At 52.7% G+C, this 20,922-nt stretch overlaps 1 protein-coding gene and 1 long non-coding RNA gene across 4 annotated transcripts in view; one reads left to right on the forward strand and one right to left on the reverse strand.

The window, feature by feature from the left end:
* Nucleotides 1-38: 38 nt before the first annotated feature.
* On the reverse strand, nt 39-19,446 carry GDPD2 (glycerophosphodiester phosphodiesterase domain containing 2). 3 transcript variants are annotated; one of them, XM_068205361.1, is made up of 16 exons: nt 19,208-19,446; nt 8,545-8,693; nt 7,395-7,498; nt 7,229-7,322; nt 6,958-7,017; nt 6,529-6,627; nt 6,050-6,143; nt 5,467-5,612; nt 4,919-5,001; nt 4,259-4,409; nt 3,500-3,715; nt 2,463-2,614; nt 1,975-2,122; nt 1,661-1,743; nt 1,192-1,220; nt 39-886 (listed from the first exon to the last, which is right to left on the reverse strand). In XM_068205361.1, exons 2-16 carry the CDS (start codon nt 8,656-8,658, stop codon nt 834-836), a joined length of 1,626 nt encoding a protein of 541 aa, XP_068061462.1. In that variant the 5' UTR covers nt 8,659-8,693; nt 19,208-19,446; the 3' UTR covers nt 39-833. The 3 variants fall into 3 exon arrangements, with proteins under 3 accessions (XP_068061462.1, XP_068061461.1, XP_068061460.1); XM_068205360.1 differs by lacking the exon at nt 19,208-19,446 and adding an exon at nt 17,691-17,813; XM_068205359.1 differs by lacking the exon at nt 19,208-19,446 and adding an exon at nt 11,201-11,460.
* LOC137482766 (uncharacterized) overlaps nt 17,815-20,922 on the forward strand; it is a 41,212-nt gene continuing 38,104 nt past the window's right edge. Inside the window, exon 1 of the long non-coding RNA XR_011004199.1 lies at nt 17,815-17,925. This is a non-coding gene — a long non-coding RNA (uncharacterized lncRNA). The remainder of the gene's footprint in view (nt 17,926-20,922) is intronic.

The raw sequence follows: 20,922 nt of genomic DNA on the forward strand, positions 1-20,922 counted from the left end.
AGGGAGGACGCAGGCGTGCCCGACGCACCCTTTCGGGATCTATCTGCCGCTCCTCTGCTTTATTGACATAAATAGACAGCAACAAGTCAAACTGACACGATACCCCTCTCCCTGTTCAAGGCCCTGCTGCAACGTGACCGATGCCGAGTCCCACCGCTCCCTCTGCTGCCCTGGAGCAGCAGCAGGAGCGTGCGCACGGTCCTGCCAGCCCCTGACACCACCCCCAGCCCTGATCCTTTTCTTCCCCGAGCAACAGGCATTAACTGCTGCATGGAGTGCCAGGACCCTGTCCTGTGAAGATGAAGCCAGCTGCAGTAGGGACAGGATTTGTGTCCAGGATGAGAGGGTGAAGAGCTCAGCATTCCCTTTGTCTTTTGAAAAGCCACTCCACATCTCTATCCCTATTCCCTTCCTATTCCTCAAGCCGTGGGACAGGGCAGCCCCCAGGGGAACAGCCCTTAAACCAGGTGTCCCATCCCTGGCTGCAGAGCTGCTGACAACAGGCAGAGACAGCCCTTCCCCTGCACCAAACAGCGACCCAAATCCCCGCTCCTGTCCAAACCTCAAGGGAGAGGTCTCAGCTCCAGCATTGCTGGATAAATATTCTGCCCCTAGGCCACCCCTGCAAAGCTTTAGTTCCTCGCTGCCAGTGGGCAATGAGAACTCAGTTCCAAGTCTTTTCAGCTGAGGGCAGCTGTGCACCATGAAAGGAACCAGGAGGCCACGGTAGAAGTGAGGCTCGAAGGAAAGGAGCCTTGAAGCTGGCCTGAGGAGTGCTCTCCGCTTGAGCTGTGCAGGGCTCTGGCTGCCCTTCCCCACAGCTGACACAGGCGTCACTCTTGCATCAAGCTGTTGATCTTTGTGAGCAGCACATCTGTCTCAGACTCTGAGGAGACAGAGAAAAAACCAGTCATTGTGGGCAGCCACCATCCCGCATCGACAGGCGAAGTAGCCTGAAAAGCAGCTTTGAGGATATTCGGGAAATGTGGGATTCCCTAGTGCTGTCTCACAGGGCTGCTTGTAAAGGGCAGGGCAGGAGGAACTCCCTGGGCTGGGATTCCCTTCCCTCCCCCAGCCATCCCAAACCACTCCATCACGTTTGGCTGGAGAAAGCTGCCTGCCTGTCAGGAAGAGTCCCACAGGCAGAGCCTGGCTCCAAGGAAGGGGAGCTCCCCTTCCATGCGCACTCACCCGCTGGCCGTCTTCTGTGGGAACATTTCCTAGGAGATGGAATAGGATCGATGTTAGCATGCAAGTCTGGTCTCACCATACCCTCCCCTGAGCTGCCAGCTGGAGGCTGTGGGGCCCTACAATCCCAGAGGGAACTGCTCTCAGTGCCTGCAGCACTGGAAAAAAGGAGCAGGACCAGATCCCCCAGCTTCAACCCACAAGCCCTGGGGTGCAGACTGGGTTAGCAAGTGTGAACTAAGGCATCCAGCAGCTTGAGGCAGGGTCAGGGCAGAATTTTAGCTGCAGCTTGGAGATAAAAGTTGCCCCCACACACTTCTGTCTTACTTAGCCAGACAGGAGAGGACCCCCCCGCCAAGATCTGAGTCCAGAGAGGCATGGCAGCAGGTTTGGGTCTGCATCAGCCACCCAGGGCACACTAAAACCTCCCTCAAGAGACCTGCCTCGGGACGGGGAAAGGGATCAGACCTACTTCATCAAGAAAAAGGCCCAGATGATGATAAGGAAGGAAACGCAGTCTACAACGATCCAGATCATGAAGTATGTGCTGCTGGGCTGCAAGGCAACGAGACAAGCCATTGAACACCAGCTAGGGGTGGTGTGCCATGGCACAGCCCCGCCTGCTGTGCCACCAGTTCCTTCTACAGGGTCGCATGCTCCCATGCCAGTACAGCAGTGAGCAGAAGTCACCTTCCAGGCAGCTGCACAGGGCTGCTGCAGAAAGGGACCCACAAGTGTCTAGGACACAGGGCTGTGGGCAGGGTGAAGGATGGAGGGGTCACTTACCAGCAGCCAGATGGGGTGTTTCATCTCCTTCAGCACCTGGCAGGCGTTGGTGGTGACAGAGCTCACCCCTGAACACCACAGCACGGAGAAGAGCCAGGGCTGGTTCACCACATACAAGTTGACAGAGATGTTGTCCTGGCGGTACTGCCTGCGTGGGGACAGCCGTGATCAGAGTAGCAGACAGCAGGGTGCCACCACACTCTGCACAGCCAGAGGGGGCTGTACATTTGGGATATGATCCAGCATTTGCAGCCACATGGAGCAACTGTCTGGAGATCCAGACTGAGGGCAGATTTGCAGGCAGGGCAGAGGACTGCAGCCAGCTGCATCCTCTGCACCAGCCCTGCCTGATAGGGACACTTGTTCACAAGGCACACTCCCAGCTCTTCCCAGAAGCACACCAGTACTCAGCACCCTCACCTCTGCTGGCCCCTGGGACAGTCCTGAGACCCTCACAGCTCCCAGGTACTTGGACAAAGCGTTTTCACCTGATCTCCTCAGAGCTCATGTCCTGGTAGGGCAGATTGACGTGCAGTACTGGCTCCTTCTCATTTTCAAATCTCTTCCGGCCGTAGACATGCTGGACACCTGGGGCCTGCTGTTTGACATCTTCCCTGAACCCATCTGGAAGCCAGAGAACCTAGGCGAGAGCCAGAGAGCACGTGCAGAGGAGAGGTGCTCCAGAGAGTTTGCTCCCTTCCAATATTCCCTCACAGGTCCAGGCCCACATGGCCTGCTTTGACAGCTGCTTCCTGCCCCCCGGTCTCCACACTCAGCTCTTCCATGAGGATCTCAGCCAGGACAGTCTCCTAAGAGCTTGCCGCAGCCAGGAAATAAGCAGTGGTCCCACTGAAGGGAAAAAGCAGTTTTAGCTTAGGAAATTTGCAACAGTTAAGTCCTTTCTGGGTCCTCGAATGGCTCAAGAAGTGAATCCACTTATGCCCAGCTTTGAAGCAAAAATGCACCTTGGATCACCACTATAGTAGAAATCGTTTCTATGTCCCCTCCTGCTCTGCATTCCCAAAAGGCCAAGAAACGTGATTTGAGTGCTGATTTGTCCCCTGAGGGCAGCACATATCCTGTGCTGCAGGGATTGGATGAAGCATAAAGGGAACACAGGAAGGTTCAGCAGGAGTCCAAGAGCTGCAGGGAGAGGTGTGGTGGAATGTGGGGAGGTGAAAGCCTCAGCATTGTATTCCTGCTCATGCTGGCAGTGCTGGTCTCCTCCCTAGCCTGAGTCATTGCTTACACACCAGGGTGGCCAGTGCTGGGAAAGCAACGTATTTGGAGGGGTCTGAAGTATTTGGAGGGGTCTGAAGCCATAGGCATTAAACCCTAATTATTGGCAACTTCTCCCAGCTAGGAAACCCCACGCCTGGGCAGGGCTGCCCAGCAGGGATCACGTATGGGGACGGGGTGTAGGGGGTGGGTGTCAGGGATGGTCAGTGTGGCTGGCAGGGCACCTCCCACCACAGCAGGGGTGTGACAGCAAGGCCTGGCAGGGGTGGGATGGTGACCAGCTCACCTGCTGCAGCGGGATGCCTGACTGTAAAATCACTCCTAGGGTGACATTGACAAAGTTCTGGTAGTCACTGTGGTTCTCAGGCCGAAGGTCAAACATGATGGAGATGTTGCTCTGCTTGGCTGCCTCTAGAGCCTGTTCCAGGGACGGGATCCTCTGTTCAGTTGCCTCCTTGCGATCACCAGGAGAAAGACTCTGCACAGTGGGAAATGGCCTCCGCTGCAAGGGTGAGAGGGGGGCAGTCATCACAGGCAGACCACCTGTCAGCTGGTGGTCTGGTGCCTGGGGGACTCCCAGTCTCCGATTCTCAGTTTCCGACACTGGCCTCTCCATGTGCTCTCCAGTGCAGACAGGCACAGGGAACCTCCCTATGCACATCCATGGGCACCCTGTACCCTTCTCCCCACTAACAACAGAATTCAAGCAGCCCCAACACCTGTGGGCATTCAAAGCTGCTCAGCAGTAGTTAGTCACTTTTTGGGAAGAGTCTGGCCACAGCTGCCTTCAAGCCCAGGCAGGCTGTGCAGCTCAGAGCAAATATGAGACATCCCCTCTCAAAGCAGCCTCCTCCATGACTCAGCTGAGGAGTCAGAACAAACCGCAGCTTGGGGCATAACTGCACCCAAGGGATTTGTGCAGGCTTCTGCACCCTGTCCAGGTGTCTGCTAGGACCAGGAAAGATTCTGGAGTCCCAGGGCAGGGCTAATGCTTCACTCAAAAATGCACCCATTCCTCACCAGCCACCCTAAGGACATTCCTGACCTCCAGAAACCAGCTGCCAGCATCCAGCCGCTGGAGGTCTGTCCAGTTGAAGGCAGTGCTGTTCAGGGCAGCCCTCTCAGGGAACACAGCCTGCACGTTGGTGGTCCTGGTAAGTTCCTCGTCATGCATGAGGAATGGGACCCCATCAGCACTGGCAAAAGAACACAGAGGAAAGCCATATGTTGTAAACTGTTTGTCTCCTATCTATGCCTTAGCATTTCTACCCCCTCCCAGCCACCTGCCAGAGTAACCCTCATCCTTATTCTACTCGTGGCCCTTTACACAAAAATGTGCACCTAGAGACCAAGCCACCAACCAAGTAGTTCCTTGCTCTTGGAAACAGCCACCCAATAACAGGATTACATGAGATGAACTGGAGCCAGGGTCTGTTTTCCAAGCAGTACCCCTCCCCTGATGGAGCCTCCCTTCCCAAAAGGCAATCTGCACAGGGAGGACAGAAACCCAGTATCTCTCCCAGATCATTGGGACACCAAGCTGGAGCCTGTCCCATACTGGGAAGGTGGGAGTGGCAGAGCACTTTGAACAAGGCTATCTCCAAATGAAGGCTATATCAGTCCTCCAGGTGTCTTCCAGAATGCCCCTTGTGGGAGGTGACATCCCAGGAGACACAGATCCCTTCCGCCCTCTGAGCCCCTTTACCTCACCATGACGTCTGTCTCAAAGACTTGCACATCACAGTCCACTGCCTTGTGCAGTGACATGAGGGTGTTCTCAGGGGCCAGCTGGAAAAAGGAACGGTGTTAGTGCAGAGAGCGTGGGCAGGATGGGGCAGGGGGCACTCATCCTGCCTGGATGCACCAGCAGCTTGGCTTGGCTCTAGGGCAACCACAATGAGCCTGGGGTGACCTGGACGTGGTGGGGGGTGGAAAAGGACTGGGGATAGACAGCCAGAGCCTGCCTCGTCCCTGCTCCCCAGCCCACACTACACAGCCAGGCTTTCTGCTGGGAGTTGCATGCTCCTGGTCCAGTAGGGCTTAGGAAGCAGCTCTGTCCTGCAGCTGCTGCATGCTCTCCTCACCCTGTGCTCACCCAGCCTCCAAGCCTGAGCTGCCCTGGCTGCTGTGGGGATACCACTATTCTGGGCTGGCCAGAGCTTGTCCAGGCCTGTGGCCACAAGGATCTGGCTTTTCTTAGTGGAGCAGCCTGCCCCATCCACCCTGAGCACAGCCAGGGTGCTAGTCACTCACCATGGGTGCTCCTCGATGGCCAACTAGGGCTGGCTTGGGGGGCAGCTGGTTCTCCTCCATGATGCAAGGGGAGGTAATTCCCAAGGGAGCCAAGTATAGTGCAATCATCGCTGCACAGTACGCAAGCAGCACAAACACCCTGAGACCTGCAGGCACAGACAGAAGTTAGAGGGAATGAGGTACAGAGGAAGTATTTTGCAGGTCACTAGGAATAAGCCAAGGCTGCTTCACCTGGCATTAACCTGTCGTTGCCCTGTTGTCGGTGCCATTGCACCTTCAGCCTCAGGAACACTGCGGATTTATTCCTGTCCTGCTACGTGCCCTTGCCTAACTCAGCACTTCTGCGGTACTCTGCCACCTGTAGCCCTCCTTCAGCTGCAAAGCAGGGAGAGCTGAAGCTGCAACAAGGGCTGGTCATGAGAAGCAACCAAGAGCAGGCATTACTACCACACTGGAGACCTGTTCTCACAACTGCACTGATGCTCCCCGAGTACCACTCTGCCAGCAGTGCTGCTCAGCTGCAGGGTGGCAGGAAGCAGGGCACCAGCCAAGGTGACAAGTGAAGAGCTCAGAGGGGGATTACCTGTATTGCGGGTGCGGTAGATGAAGCTGGCCAGGGGCCAGGCAAGGAGTGTCATTGCTCCCACAGCTCCAATGTGCAGGAAGGGACCTGTTGCCTGAGGAGGCAAAAAAACCATGGTGTCAGCCAGCACCAGTGCCTGTCCCCAAAATACACAAGCCCCAATGCCAGGGATCTTTCCCTGCAGCCAGTACTGCTGGAAGATCCACAGTGCCAGGGAGGGAGGGACAGGCTCCTGGGGGACAGAACAGACTCCCTGCTCTAGTCCAGCCAGCATTCATCAGTCTGGTGGCAGCTTCTCCAGACAGGACTGTAGGGGTAGAAGGAGCACCTTGCCTGACCAGGCAGCAGAAGTCAAGGGCAGGGAATCCACCCCCAGTGCACACAGCCATGCTAGGGGCTTCAGTCAGCATCCTTCAGCTCAAGCCCACAGGTCAGGGTCTGGGTACAGTGGGAGAGTCCCTGCTATCGAGGTGACTCACCTGCAGAGAGACACGTACACTTTTCCACTCCTCCACCCACTTTATTCCCAGCCCTGTGAAGGCTGCAGCCACCACCAGGGCAGTTAGGATCAGCAGGATCTGTGGAGCATGCACAGGGCAGTTAGCAGAGCACACAGCTTCTTGAAGGCCAGGCAGAGTCCTCCTCTTCCCTTCCTTATGAACCCCTCCAAGCCCTGATACCCCATTTTCCCCATGTGGGTTTGCAGCTGAGCTCTGTGCTCCATGCTTTGAGCACTGGGAATTTTCCCATCCCAGAGACATGTGGCCGAGGAACTGACAGCTGCAGCCCCGGTCAGCAGGGACACACAGACACTTAGTGGGGTCACAGCAGCCATACACAGCCCAGTAGGCTGGTCCCAGCTTCTGAAGGTGCAAGGGCAGCCAGGGCAGGCACCTCTTGACTCTCACCTTGTGCACCCAGTGTAGCTTCAAGGGCTGGCCACAGAGCTGCAAGCACAAAGCGAGAACCTGCAAGGGCAAGGAGCTGTCAGAGCTGGGCTGTACCCCACACCTCACCCCTCACAGGGCACGGGACTCAGCCCCAGAAGCTCAGGCCCCCTGGCACAGGCAGGGGCTCTGGCTGACCCGGCTCCAGATGCTGCAGGCTCCTCCCAGCACAGGGCAGCCTGTGCTCAGCACAGACCCATCCCCCCCACCCAGCAAGATCAGGAGGGCTCACCAGCAGCACAGACGAGTAGCTGACCAGCACAGCTGTAGGTATGAGCAGAATCAGGGACCAGTTTAGCCACAGCTTCCTCTGCCTGAAGATGAATCTGCCAGCAAAGGGGAAGGTCAGAGGGGCAAGGGTGATGTGGGGAACAAGGCTGGATGTAGATCCTACTCACTCGCTGAAGTTGTGGAAATCATTGAGGATGATGATAGCGAAGTAGAGCCACACCATAGTGACGAGGAAGACGCAGAAGAGGAAAAGGAACCAGCTGCAGTCATACTGAAAGCCAGAGATGAAAATTATACACGTACCCTCTGGCAGGTATCTGAGACCCCTGGGTATCACCAGCCAGCAGCAAGGAGCACGGGGGTCACAGCAGGCCCAGGGATCCAGGGGTCCAGGCACTGAGCTGCCATAGAGAGGGACCAGAACCAGCCCTGGCTGGCTCTTTTGGCTGGACCCATGCTACAGAAAGATGGATCAGCATGTCCTACAACAAACTAAAAATCCGCCTATGCCAGGCTGGGGAGAATAGCCCCTGTGGCAAGACTGCCTCCTTTCCCAAGCAGCACCCCATGGGAACAGGCTGGGACTTTGGACATAAGGAGCAGGGAGCTAGATCCCACTCCTTTCTAGCTGTATGATCCATGAGCTGGGCAGAGAGCAGTGCAGGGCCTCAGAAGTGCCCTTGTAGTGGTGAGTTTGCAGACTGGGTCCAGCTGCATTGTCCACAGCCACTAATCCCACGTGTATGGGGGAGGTGAGGGGTGCCACAGGTGCCAGAGGAACACCTAGCAACCCAGACTTATTTGTACATTCCAGGCAAGACAGGACAAGCAGCAGCAGAACCACTCCCATGGGAGTCGGAGACCTCAGAGAATCCCAGGGCCTCACCACTCCCAGGTTACAAATTGCTGGGGACACCCTCTTGGTTGGGGCCACACCCAACCCAGGAACTGTGTCTCCCACGTGCTGCCCCAGGACCTGCTTGCCAGCTCAGTCCTAGGGCTCTGCTCTGCCCCAGGCACATGCAAGCCCCACTGCAGATGCATGCTAATGCTGCTCTACCCTTCTTGTCACCCAGCAGGAACACAGCTCACCCTCTCACCGTTCCAGGCTAGGGCAGTTCCTGGGCAGTGAGGATGCCAGGTAGCACCCCAGCTTTCCTGGGGCTCAGGCCTGGGAAGCAGGAGCAGCAGCAAGAGGTCCACAGCTCAGTGCTTTGGCTGAACATCCCAGCCAGAGCCCTTCCCCACCCCAGCCACCACTCTGAGACTCCCACAAAGGGGCTGGCAAGCCCCAGCTCAGCATCACTCGGGTATCACCTTGGTGGTTCTCAGGCCCTTCCTCTTCTCCTTCTTGGCAGTGATCCACTGGCAGCTGTAGGGGCAGAGCAGGCAGGTAGCACAGGTAGAGCAGCAATCAGGGGGGTCAGCCATAGCAGCAGACTGTCCCAGAGCAAAGGTCAGGTGTCCTGTGGGGATACACACAGTGTGTTGGCACAAACCTCCCAACACACTGCCCCCACCCCGTGGGGATGGAGCACTGAAGCATTTTGTGTCCAGGCACCCTGGCAGGTGGCCCAGAGTGCTGGGACATAGTGGGGCTGCTGATTGTGTCCCCAGGCAAGGCATGGTGCCAGGGGAAGAAGCAGCACAGGGTGCAGCCCAACCCGTTCAGCAGGCTATGCTGGGACCCTTCACCCAACAAGCTGGAACAAGCCTGGAGCTGTCAGGGAGCAGGGTCTGCTCCCCAGGCCAGGATTCAGCCCTCTGCCTGGGAGGCTTCCCCACCTGCAAGGACTGTCCAGTGCCATGCCATGACCTGGGAATTTCCTGTTCCTATCCCCAAGTCCAGGTCCTTGCTGATGCAGCACCATCCTGGCAGCCGCTTAGCTCAACCTGCACACCAAGGAATCCCAAGTGTGGCTGACGGAGCTGCAGCTGAGCAGGCACTGGATGGCTTTGGTCTAAGTACTTGTGGGGGAGCCCATTTCTACAGTCACAGAGATCCAGGCTGGAGGCAGGGCCACCACTGAGTTCTCCATATTGGCAAGGGGAGAGAGCCAGGATGCTTTGCTGTGATCCCCAGATCCCCTGGTGCTTGGCTGGAAGAAGCAGGGAGCCCAAAACAAGGTCTTCCTCGATCCATCCGGAGAAATCCCATCTTTACTATTGCTTGCGCTGCTGTGGAGCTGCTCCTCCTCACCCCAACCTCCTCAACAGGCCAGGCACATTATGCAACACTGCAGATTAAGCCTGGCTCTCATTTCACTGTGACCACTGAGCCAAGCAGGAGAGGCAGCAGACCACATCCTCCCAGCCACATCCTCTCCAATGTTGGAGGCAATGGTGTGCCTCATAGGGCTGTGTCCCATTCCAATCTGGGCTGTGGAGAGAAGGAGCAGAGCTAGCCCAGCCCCTTCCTGGCCCAGCCAGCCAGACCACAGCAGCTCTGCCATGTCCTAGCTGTGGCCAATGTGAGCCTGGTCTGCCCCTGTAACAGGGCAGCACCCCAGCCCATCACCTTGCTCCTAAATACCACTCCGTGGGAGTCTCCAGGGCTGGGGGGCAGAGCCTGCCTGACCCTGAGCACAGGGTCACACACAGCCAGGTAGCAACCCAAGAGCAGGACCCTATCCCTGGCCAGGCAGCTTCTGCAGGCTGGGGGATGTCCAGTGGCTGCCATCAGCAGGTCCAGCCAGCCAAGGCACAGAGGATGATGAGCAGCAAAACAGAGCCCCGCATGTGCTGCCCCCTCCACCTTCTAGGCACCAGACCAGCAGCTGTGACCTGCTCACTGATGGCACTGAGGGAGTCAGCTTTAACACAATACAGGAAGCCATGGGTGCAGGTATTTCCCTTCCTGATGCCCAGGGGCTCTGGCTGCAGGCTCATACCCCTGCTGTCACCAGAAGCAGAGTCAACACTTCCACCGGGGACCAGTGGGCTCAGCCAGCCTTCACCTGGAGTCACCCTGTCCCCTGTCACTGCTCACACAGGCAGAGCACTGGTATCAGCAGCTCCTGGCAGGCTCCCACGCAGGGTACACAGTACAGGAGGAGTGGCTGTGGGCACCAGCTGCAACTCAGCTGCTCCAAGGGACTGTTGCCGTCAAGACTGGAGCTTGGCAGAGAGTGGCACAGGACTGGTCACAAATCTGCCCCAATGGTGCTGCCTGGAGGGTTTGGAGGGGAAATGCCACCCTGTTCTCCAGCTCAGAGTGTGACTGCAGCAGTAGCATCAGTGGTTATGGCACAACACCTCTGCGCAGGACACACATCCCAGACAGAGCAGGGATAAGCACACGCCAGACCCTGCTCAGCTTCTGCTCCAGGCTCCAGTGGGAGAGCAGCAGAGTGGGAGCTGGGGCTCCGTCATAGCTGCAAGGACCCCTCCTTTAGCTCCCACCAAACAACACCCGCAGCACACTCACAGCCCTAGTGTGTGAGGCACAGGCAATCTGAAGGGGTGACAAACCCATTGCCACAGTCATCGACACGGCAGCGTGTTCTGGTAGCCTCACAAAGACCTCTGTGCCTCAGGGCTACTCGCACAGGACAACCTGGTGACCATATGCAGATCAAGATCCCCTTGTCCTGGAGGAGCCGAGCTGAGCCAGCCCAGGCTGTGTGCCACCGGGCAGGTCAGCAGAAGCTGGTGCCTAACCCCACTGTTCCCTTTCCTCGTAGGACGGAGAACAGAACATCGGCTCAGCATGGGGCATAGGGTGACCCCAAAACAGCAAGAGCAGCACAGCCTAGCCCAGATCCCCCACTCTCAGTCTCATGCCCGGGCAGCCAGTCCTGGGCTCCCTGTTCCTGCTCTTCAGAGCGTGGGAACAACACGGGCAACCCCCTTCCTTCCCCCCTCAGCTTCTCGCAGAGCCGGGATGATCACCCCTTTCCCGTGCCGCCCTGCCAGCCCTGGCGGCGCAGGACAGCATCCCCACGGCCGAGGCAGCCACCCCGGCAACAAATACCTGCTCCCCGCGGATGTCGGGCTCCCGCAACTGGGCCAGGTGAGCGCGGGGCTGGGCTCTCCGCGGGCCCATGCGTGCCAGCACTCGGCTCCCGCGGCGCTCACACCCTCCTGGGTGTGCCCTGGCCCGGCGGGGCGGCCGCGGCAGGTCCGCACAGGCCGGCAGAGGCGGGCGGACTGCGAGCGGAGCGGAGCGGGGGGCCGGGCTGGGGTCAGGGCGGGCCCCGCCAGCCCCGAGGCAGCCGCGGGGAGAGGGGGAAGGGGCCCCGGGGCCGTCACGCGTCGCAGCGCAAAGGAGTTTGCAGGCAGGCCACGTCCAGGCAGACGGAGACTCCAGGGAGAGCTCCCGGGAGATGGAGGCAGAGCTTCGTGCATCGCCGCCCCTTTGAGAGAGGGGCTGTGGGAGCCCCTCGGACAAAAGGGGACTTTTCCCTTCACGACAGAGGAAGCCCGAACAGACGCAGCCCAGGTCGCCTCGGCTGGCCCGGCAGACACACCGGAGCATGATTTGAAGGCAGAAACACAGAAGTAAAAGTGCTTTTCTTGCCTGGAACTGAGAGAAATTCTTCCGAACGAGTGCATCTGAACTTTGCTAAAGCAGCAGATGAAAGGAGGCTCCAGAACAGGCCTGATGCCAGCTGAAGATGGATGGGCTGATGCCTTCCATCTTCCTCCTCTCTCCCTGTGGCACAGCACAGCTGTGTCCCCCCACCCTCTGCTCCAGGTCTCCGCTCCTGGTGAGCCAGGATGCACGATGGACACTCAGACTTTTCTGCGTCACCGAATTGATCCGTCATTGCCTGTGATCTCAGGGGACCCCTCTGATCTTCTGCCACTTGCAAAGGACCTGAGAAAGCTGATTTACGGGGAGGTGATGGCATTCTGCAGTGACATAGTAACTGCCAATTTAGGTAGAAGCCTCAGTGCTCAGCTGGTCCTGTTCCGCACTACTGTTAACAGCTTCAGCACAACTCCTTGAGCAGCTCCGTGGAATGTGCTGATTAAGGCCTTATCAGTGGGGCGTCTGGGGCACTGCAGGAGGGTTTGTGCAGGAGCACCCATTGCTCTGCATCCAAAGGAGGAAGCTGAAAGCATTGCAATGGCCAGGAATATCCCCCAGACAAGCAGGCAGCCCTGCACATCCAGATTTTGTCAGATGTGAGCAGTTTGGCAGGGAGGTTCACATCCTGCATCCGTGTGTTCTACCCACTCTGACACAGACCAGCCGCGCTGCTATACGGAAGAGCAAAGCTGTGGGCACGAGCCTTCCCAGCTGAGCTGTGCCTCAGGAAAGTCCCTGGGATGCAGAGAGCCCATTTTATGGGGTAGAAGGTTGACTGTCAGGGATTGGATTGCAGGTTTTGAGGAGATGAAGTAGTGAGCGCTGATGTGAGATGAAGGATCACTTAAGCCAAGAAACACCTTAGGCAGCGTGTAGGGGAAAACCGAACATGAATAAAGGGACCAAGGAGGTACTGGAGTGAGGGAGGTTGCAGCAGAGCTCCGGGAGATGAAAAAGCTGTGGATTTTAGTGGTGTGAGGCAAAGCTTATGGAAGAGGCACCCCGAGCAGACAGAGCAGCGGGACAGGCGGCTCCTCGGGGGTCTGGCCACCGTCTGACCGCGCCGGGACGGAGCCCATTTCTTGGGGGAGCCGAGCTGCTCCCGTCCGGCGCTACGAAGCGACCCCATCCCCGGGGAGCGCCGCCCGCGCCTGCAGCGCCGCCTCTGCCCACGCGAGGGCGGCAGCGCGGCCCCTCCCGCCCGGCACGGGGGCTGAGGAGACGGGAGCGGCGCTGGGGCCGAGCGGAGCCATGTCCTAATCCCCCGCGTGAGGCAGCCCTGCTGAGCCAGGGCGGCGGCCGCGCAGCGCTGGCCGTGAGGGGCGGGAGCCATGCTGGCTACTGGCACGGGGCGGCCAGAGCCGCGCGGGCACTGCCGTTGCTTGGCCACCAGACGGCGACCGTGGCCTGCGCTGCTGCTGCGGGACTGCTTGAGGTTGGGCCTGTCCGAAAGAACAGGGCCGAGCCCACGGGGATGACCCCGAAGGACGGGGCCGAGCCCACGGGGATGACCCCGAAGGACGGGGCCGAGCCCACGGGGATGACCCCGAAGGACAGGGCCGAGCCCACGAGTGTGACCCCGAAGGACAGGGCCGAGCCCACGGGGATGACCCCGAAGGACGGGGCCGAGCCCACGGGGATGACCCCGAAGGACGGGGCCGAGCCCACGAGTGTGACCCCGAAGGACGGGCCGAGCCCACAGGGATGACCCCGAAGGACGGGGCCGAGCCCACGAGTGTGACCCCGAAGGACGGGGCCGAGCCCACGGGGATGACCCCGAAGGACGGGGCCGAGCCCACGGGGATGACCCCGAAGGACGGGGCCGAGCCCACGGGGATGACCCCGAAGGACGGGGCCGAGCCCACGGGGATGACCCCGAAGGACGGGGCCGAGCCCACAGGGATGACCCCGAAGGACGGGGCCGAGCCCACGAGTGTGACCCCGAAGGACGGGGCCGAGCCCACGGGGATGACCCCGAAGGACGGGGCCGAGCTCAGATTTGATACCCAGAGGGCAGAGCTCAGCTTGGGAGCGCGACACCGAGCCCCACATCAGGGCATCATCGACATCCACTTCCCTGCCAGCTAAGACTGATCTCCCGGAGCCCAGTTGCAGATGAACAGTTAAAGCTTAACAACCAGAGTGTATAATCCAGCTGGTTTAGCTCTACCTGTCTCACTACAAAGTCAGAGGCATCAGAATTAGTTGGGGAAAAGACAGAAAATAATGTTCCTGTCAACACAGTAGAATGAGCTCAGATACAACATCAAGTGTTGCATTGATGTAAATAGAATTTGTGTCCTGCCTTCACTTGAGAAGGTGCATCTGTGAGTGTTCTTTTAGATTTTGGCCAAGTGATAAAAACACAGACAGGAGTGGTCTAAATAAGCAGAGAAAGTTATGTTGGTGTATTACAGTGCAGATGAAGTTATCACCCTAGACCCTAAACTTGGTGGGTAGAACAGGTATTTTTAGCACATGTGAGTGACTTATTAGCTTCCTGTTAGGTTCCTGTTTGTCCACTGAACTGGTCACAGTCTAGTTTTTCCAGGAAAAGAAGCCAAGCAATTATTTCAGTTACTTCTGTAACTGCACACAGTCTCCAAGAAATACTCTATTTAAAGATGGACTGTTTTAGGGATTGGTTTCCCTTCATGTAAGCTCCTATAGGACCAAGAATAAAAGGAGAAGGCAATGCAGGTCTGTGTAACATTATTCACACTCTTTCAGCTTATAATAGACAACAAAACTCAGTTTCACCATTTCTCTGCTTTTAACACTTAAAAAGCCAGTGACACAGACTGTGTTTCCACCTCAGCTAGCAGCAGACCTACATAAACTGATAGACCAAGGCAATGATCTCCATCATTAATCTAAAGTCAGTCTGCAGTAATATAGATTTTGCTACATATTGAAGCTGTCCTGCATAGGCACATTAAGAAATTGTTTGAAAGAACTAATCAGACAAACTGGCTGCTTAAAGGGAGGGTGCATGATCATGCCAGTAGTCTCAATTTTTTTCCTAAAGGCCATGAGCTTGTAAAGAATTAAAGTCTGTGGTGAACAAGCTTCAAATCAGATTTGTTTTTTTTTCCCTCCAGAAGTGGGCTTAGTTAAGGAGATCAGGAATGCAGATTGTGTGAGTATTATTTATCTTGAGGAAGAAACCTCTGTGGATGACTGTACTTATTTCAGCTCTTTATCATGGAGTTTGTATGATACAAGGCAAATCACTTGACCCAAACTTTTCACGGGTGGTCCTTAAAGGTTTAATTTCCTGTGTACTTGAAAACAGCATGGAGCAGATTTTCAGGAGTGCTAATCACTAACTGTTGTAATTCAGATGAGTGATAGGAACCATGCGGATCAAATGCTAAGGAGTGTTAAGAGTTCAAGCTGCACAGTAACAGCAGATCTCAGCTTGGGCATTGTACCGCTGCAGTGTTTAGCCTCACTGTTTTGGTAGGAATCCAACACCTCTCAAGTGTTTATAGAGATTTATTAAGGTACAGAGAACACAAGGCCACAGTAGATCATAGAATGGCCTGAGTTGGAAATGACCTTAAAGACCATTCAGTTCCAACTCTCCTGCCAGTAGACCAGGTTACTCAGAGCCCCATCTATTCTTACAAGTTCTTCCAGGGATGGGGCAGCCACAGCTTCTCTGGGCAACCTGCTAGTGCCTCACCACCCTCATAGTGAAGAAATTCTTCCTGACATCTAATATAATCCTGCTGTCTTTCAGTCTGAAGCCATTTACCATGGTCCAGGCGCTCCAGGATCTTGTGAAAAGTCCCTCCCCATGTTTCTTGTGGGCTCCCTTCAGGTACTGGAAAGCCACAATAAGGTCACTGAGATGTCTGCTTTTCTCTAGGCTGAACAATCCCAATCCTCTCAGCCTTTCCTCCTAGGAGAGGTGTTTCATCCTTCTGATCACCTTCATGGCCTCTTCTGGACTCACTCCAACAGGTCCATGTCCTTCCTGTGCTGAGGACCCCAGAGCTGGAGGCAGCACTGCAGGTGGGCTCTGACCAGAGTGGAGCAGAGGAGCAGAATCCCCTCCCTCCTTCCCCTGCTGCCCACAGGGCTTTGGCTGCAGTCCAGGACACACTTGGCTTTCTGGACTGTGAGTGCACATGGCTGGGTCCTGTCCAGCCTCTCATCCCCCAGCATTCCCAAATCCTTCTTGTCAGGATGAGCAGCAGTTAATATGGTCAGTAAGTTTTATGCTACAAAATATAGTTCAGAAATAATTTTTTAGGCATAGTGTCATGCCACATCTAAAGAGAAACAAAAAAATTCAAACAGGCAACTTCTGCTTTCATTAAAAGACAAAAATTAGTCATCAGATTCTGATAGTTATGTCTTGTAACACATGCCATGCTTCATTCATGATTTCAAGGATATTTGGTTTTGTTCACATGTCGCTCTTTCTTTTTGGAACTTGAACTAGTTTAGAAATTGATGCTTATCATTTATAATTTCCTAATTGCCTTATTGCATACTTAACTGAAGTCACACAGTAACAAACTGAAAGCAAATCTTAAATTTAGGATGCAGCAGAAGTATGCTCACAGGGTATACTTGCATACAGTTTTGCATCTTAACTGCATATCTTTGTGTCAACTACAAAAAGGAAGTCAATTTAATTATAGCATAACTATTTTTTCTGGTAAGTCCATTTCCTTTATAGAGATAATTAACTTTACTGGAAGTTAAATTGTAGGCATAAATTACTGAATGTGAGAACACTGATATTCTGTAGGTCTGGTTTTACCTGCTCTGCATGGAACCAGTGGTCTATGTTATTTTCTGATCAATATTTGTTGGGTTTTTTCCAGGAAAAAATATGATATTTACTTTGTCATTAAAACAGCTTATGTGCCACTTGCTGCCATTGCTCTACTACAAACCCATTTGTAGTTAGGGTTTTTAATGCTTGCTTACTTACTAGCTTTTAAGACATACCATTATTTTTGCACTGGGTAAGTCTTTATTGTGGAGTGTTTGCTCCTGTCACACATCTAATTTCTGCTCAGAGTTATAGTTACTGTAGAACAGCATTTTCCCCCCATTCAGCATGTAAAAGCAGCTGCAAGATCACTGTGTTAGGTCATGCTGTGGAACACAAAATTGATTTGTTGCTTGAGCTGCCTTTCTGTCCTTATGATTTCAGAAGCCTACCGTGAAGTCATTACCACTCACTGATGTTACTGTGAAGCCACAAACTTTGTTACAGCATTAGTGGGGACCCAGTAGCTGTCTAGATAGAATAAAACCCTGCAGCAGCATTTGTATCAAAAATGAGATGAAGTCCTTGACAAAGAGTTCAACTCTTAAACTATAAACTGTTAGGATACAGCCCAAGCTGGAGAATACCTTAGTTTCTTGCTTTCCATTAAAGTATTGCCACAAACCCTGGTTGAGGTCAGTTCTTACTCAAGGGGTGTCCCTTCAGATCCCCTATGAGCTTTACCACTCATGGGATGCCATCCTCTCTGTAAATCCACGCACAGAGAACAAAGCCCTCTTACACACTTATTTTACTATAACTTTCTTGTTCTCAGCAAGCTCATTTGAGGGTAAGCAACAGTTCTGTGAGTCACAGTGTGCTGCAGTCATTCATACTCCCCCTATACTTGCAGTGCTACTGTGCTTTTTCTCCTAATACCTATAAGCTGTTGCTATTAGACAGCTTTGCAGTGCTATTAGAGCTTGTCCTGTAGCCTTTAGAGAAACAACTAAATATATTAGGTGCTTCTATAAAAGCTAGTTTCTCACACACATAGCTACATTCTGTGCTTTATAGTAACTACAGACAGCTAAATTAAACACTAAAACTGAAAAAAAACCCAAAACAAGCAGAAAAATAAGTTGCCTCCCCCCCCCCATCTCCCATAAAGAAAAGGCCCAAAACAGCTCCACTTACCAGGCAGAAGCAACTCCTTGTTTCACACACTCTACTATATGGAAGCAACAGCTGTTTGCCATTGCCAAATTTATAGGAGCAGCCTCCAGAACTGTGCTAAGGGTGGGTTTATATAAGGGCCCTGGCTAGGGAGTGGTCAGTAATGTGGTGGGGTTGTGGGATTTGTATATCCTTAGGTGCCTGGTGGTGTAACTGTGTCATAGTGAAGTCAGTATGCAGTGTTGCTAAAAGAGAGGTAGCTTTTATTTATAAAGGTAACATTTTGGGTCTAGAATAGTTAAATGCTATTTATCTACTTTAAGTATAATTTCATTGCTGCTTTCAATTGTGTTTTATTGTCATGTACCGGCTTAAAGTATTTTCTAAGTATTGTATGTAAGTATCTTCAAGTACAGGCTCTTCTGATTTATTTAGTAAAGGCAAAATATTACAGTTCTTAAAGAAAAAAGGCTTTATTACTGTCTAGCATGCATTTTCTTATTTAACTGTTATAGATGCCTACTGTGATTTTCTGTAACGATTCTCTTTTAGTTACTACCGTGTGAATTTTCTTCTGACCCTTTAACTAGTGCAAAGGGTTGTGATGGATTTCTAGCTAGTGGTCTGCATTTGTATTATTCTTTAGATTTTCTCAGAGTTACTGTGTAATCATTATCTCTGGGGCTTAGCTTTTGGCTGCCTGTGGTTTCAAATATTCTATCTTTATGGTTAAAATACTTATTTTGAGGGGCAAAGGTGTCTGCCATAGGCAGCTGAAGATGTTTGTGCAGTTTGGAGGATAGCATTTTCAAGTTTAACCTCTTATGGTTTGTATCCGCTGAAAACTGCACTGCAAGAGATACTTGCTGCTTTTTCAGGCGTAAAGGTTCACAGCATGGAGAGGCTTGACATTGTGTCTGAGCTGTTCTGATGAAGAGCTACCATTAGGAAATACAGTAGAAAGCTGATTTTTTTTTTTTGGTAGCTGGTTTTCTAGAATCCCACAAGCTTGTTCTTATGAAGTTTTAATTAATGATTTGAAATAATGATGGAATAATAATGTCATGCTTCTAGGTAGTTTTGCTTTTGAGTCAGTAAAAGTTCACAAATTCAGATGTTATTAAGACTAGTTAAATAGTAACTTTGAAAGTAGTGCACTTGAAACAGCTTGTGTGTGTGTTTAGTCCTTTTTTTCCCAGCTTCATTATAATTCAAATTCATGCAGTTACAGCTTGTGTACTTTAAAAATAAGCCATTTTCTTTCCCTCACAATGTAGCTTGTGATAAAATAGCCCTTTAATGCTTTTTTTCCAAGTTGTTTTTGGGTTTTGCTCCAAAACCCAAGTAAGTATTTGATCCTGTGTCTGGAACAGAATGTATTTTGCATTGGGAAATAAAACCAGACTTGTAGTTCTTGTCTCCTGTGTTGCAGCACACGTGCACTAATACTCACTGAGAACCTGTAGGCTGAGAACCTGTGTTGTGTTTTCTGGATAAGATACTTACACAGAGATCTAATGGCTCTTTCTGGAGCTTACCTCATCTGAAGAAGGTGCTGGAGTGCCCATAAGAGTTTCTGTTCTTCTTTGGCAGAACTGGGCTGGTCCGTGCCTTACAAAGGTGTGATGGGTTTGGAATTTGCGAAGCTGCTGCAGAGGGTGATCTCCCTTCTTGATCACTGCAGGGTGATGTTGAAATGGGAGGGTTTGTTGCCTGAAATCCTGAACTCCAGAACTGTGAGGAAAATAAGCACACCTGGGAAAAAATGTGTTACACAGCAAAGCCTGAGAGGACCTTCAATGGCTGAAATGGTTGTTGAGATGAAAAATGCCACTCATAAACTTGCAGCTGTCACTGAAGCTTCCACCACAGTTTGTACCTCATTTCATTAGAGCTGGAGGATACGTACAGCTATGGCAGGAAGGTGGTTGTTGCCTCAGATACTTGCGCTTGCTTGCCTTGTCAGGTGCAGTTACTGACAGATGGCTGTGAGGAGCTGACAACATGCCTAGCTCAGCATGGAGCGCTTGTCTTGGCACTTGGGCTGTTCTGTCACTGTCAGGCTTTGTTTGTGCTTTCTGCAGGGTTATACAGAAGTAGAGCAAGTACTGCATATACTTAAGATAGCCCTTAGATGTGAAGTCTGGCATAGAAGAAAGCAACATGCTGGTTGGCAAAACAAATGAAAAAATGATAGGGAGAATATAGGGCGATACATTCAGGATGAATCTGAAACGAACAACAGGGATGCAGCAGTGACTGAAGGTTTGCTGGGAGGTTTAGTTGTGTGATAAAATATCAGGAATAAAACTGCGAAGCTTAGATGGGTGTTGTTGGAGCCTTGTGTCCAGGTGGAGCTGTGTGGCACTCGCGTGTTGGGGGTGTTTGCCAAGGATGTTTTAACTTCTCAGGTCAAGGCTCTTGGCTAATGAACAGTCAGCAGTTTAGAAGGATTTACTTAAGTAATAATGTATGTTTAACTACTTTGTGTGCATTATGTAGGTGTTTTATATTGTGTTAATTTGTAAGTGAGCCTCCCTGGGTGTTAGTCACTTGGTTAACAGAGGTAGGTTATGTGACCATTAATATTTCTGTGAAATATTTTGATTACTTTTTTTCTGAAGGTCTTTTCTGTTGTGTGAAGCCTAGATAAGTGCTGTTTTCTGTTTCTGTAAAACACATGTAAACACATGACAAAACACCCCCACCAAATGCCAAAACACAAACAGACAAAACCCAAACTTGCTCTAAATCTGTTGTGACTTAAGCAGAGGTGGCAGGTAACAGCCTGACTGAAAATGCTAAATTAAGTGATTTTGTCCCTTCAGGAATGTGGCTTCATTCAGTCGCAGAGGGATGAAACATTTGGAGTAGCTCCCTAAATGGCAGGGGACTGGTAACCCAGGTGGTTCTTTCTGGCTCTTTAATTTCCTACCCCAATGTCTTGTGTTGAAGTTCCAGGGCTGTCATTTCCTGTTCCCTTTAGATAAGTGCCTTCTTATCCCTTTTATGGACTATGGGGCATCCTTGAGGAGAGCAGGTGGGATTGTTCTGAGCAAAGGTGGGTGTTTTTTTTTTTTTTCTTGTTTAAGAGCATGGGCCATTCCTGGTGGTGTTCCAAGTCAAGGACTTTTTGCCAGTGTGTGGTGCCAGTGAATGAAATAAACTTCCCTTTCTACCTCTTGAAGTGTGTGGTGTGGATCCTGTGTGGATTGCTTGTGCAGCAGGCACCTCACATCTGCCAGGTAGTTGG

Source organism: Anomalospiza imberbis, chromosome 14 (assembly GCF_031753505.1).
Source record: "Anomalospiza imberbis isolate Cuckoo-Finch-1a 21T00152 chromosome 14, ASM3175350v1, whole genome shotgun sequence".
Lineage (NCBI taxonomy): Eukaryota > Metazoa > Chordata > Aves > Passeriformes > Viduidae > Anomalospiza > Anomalospiza imberbis.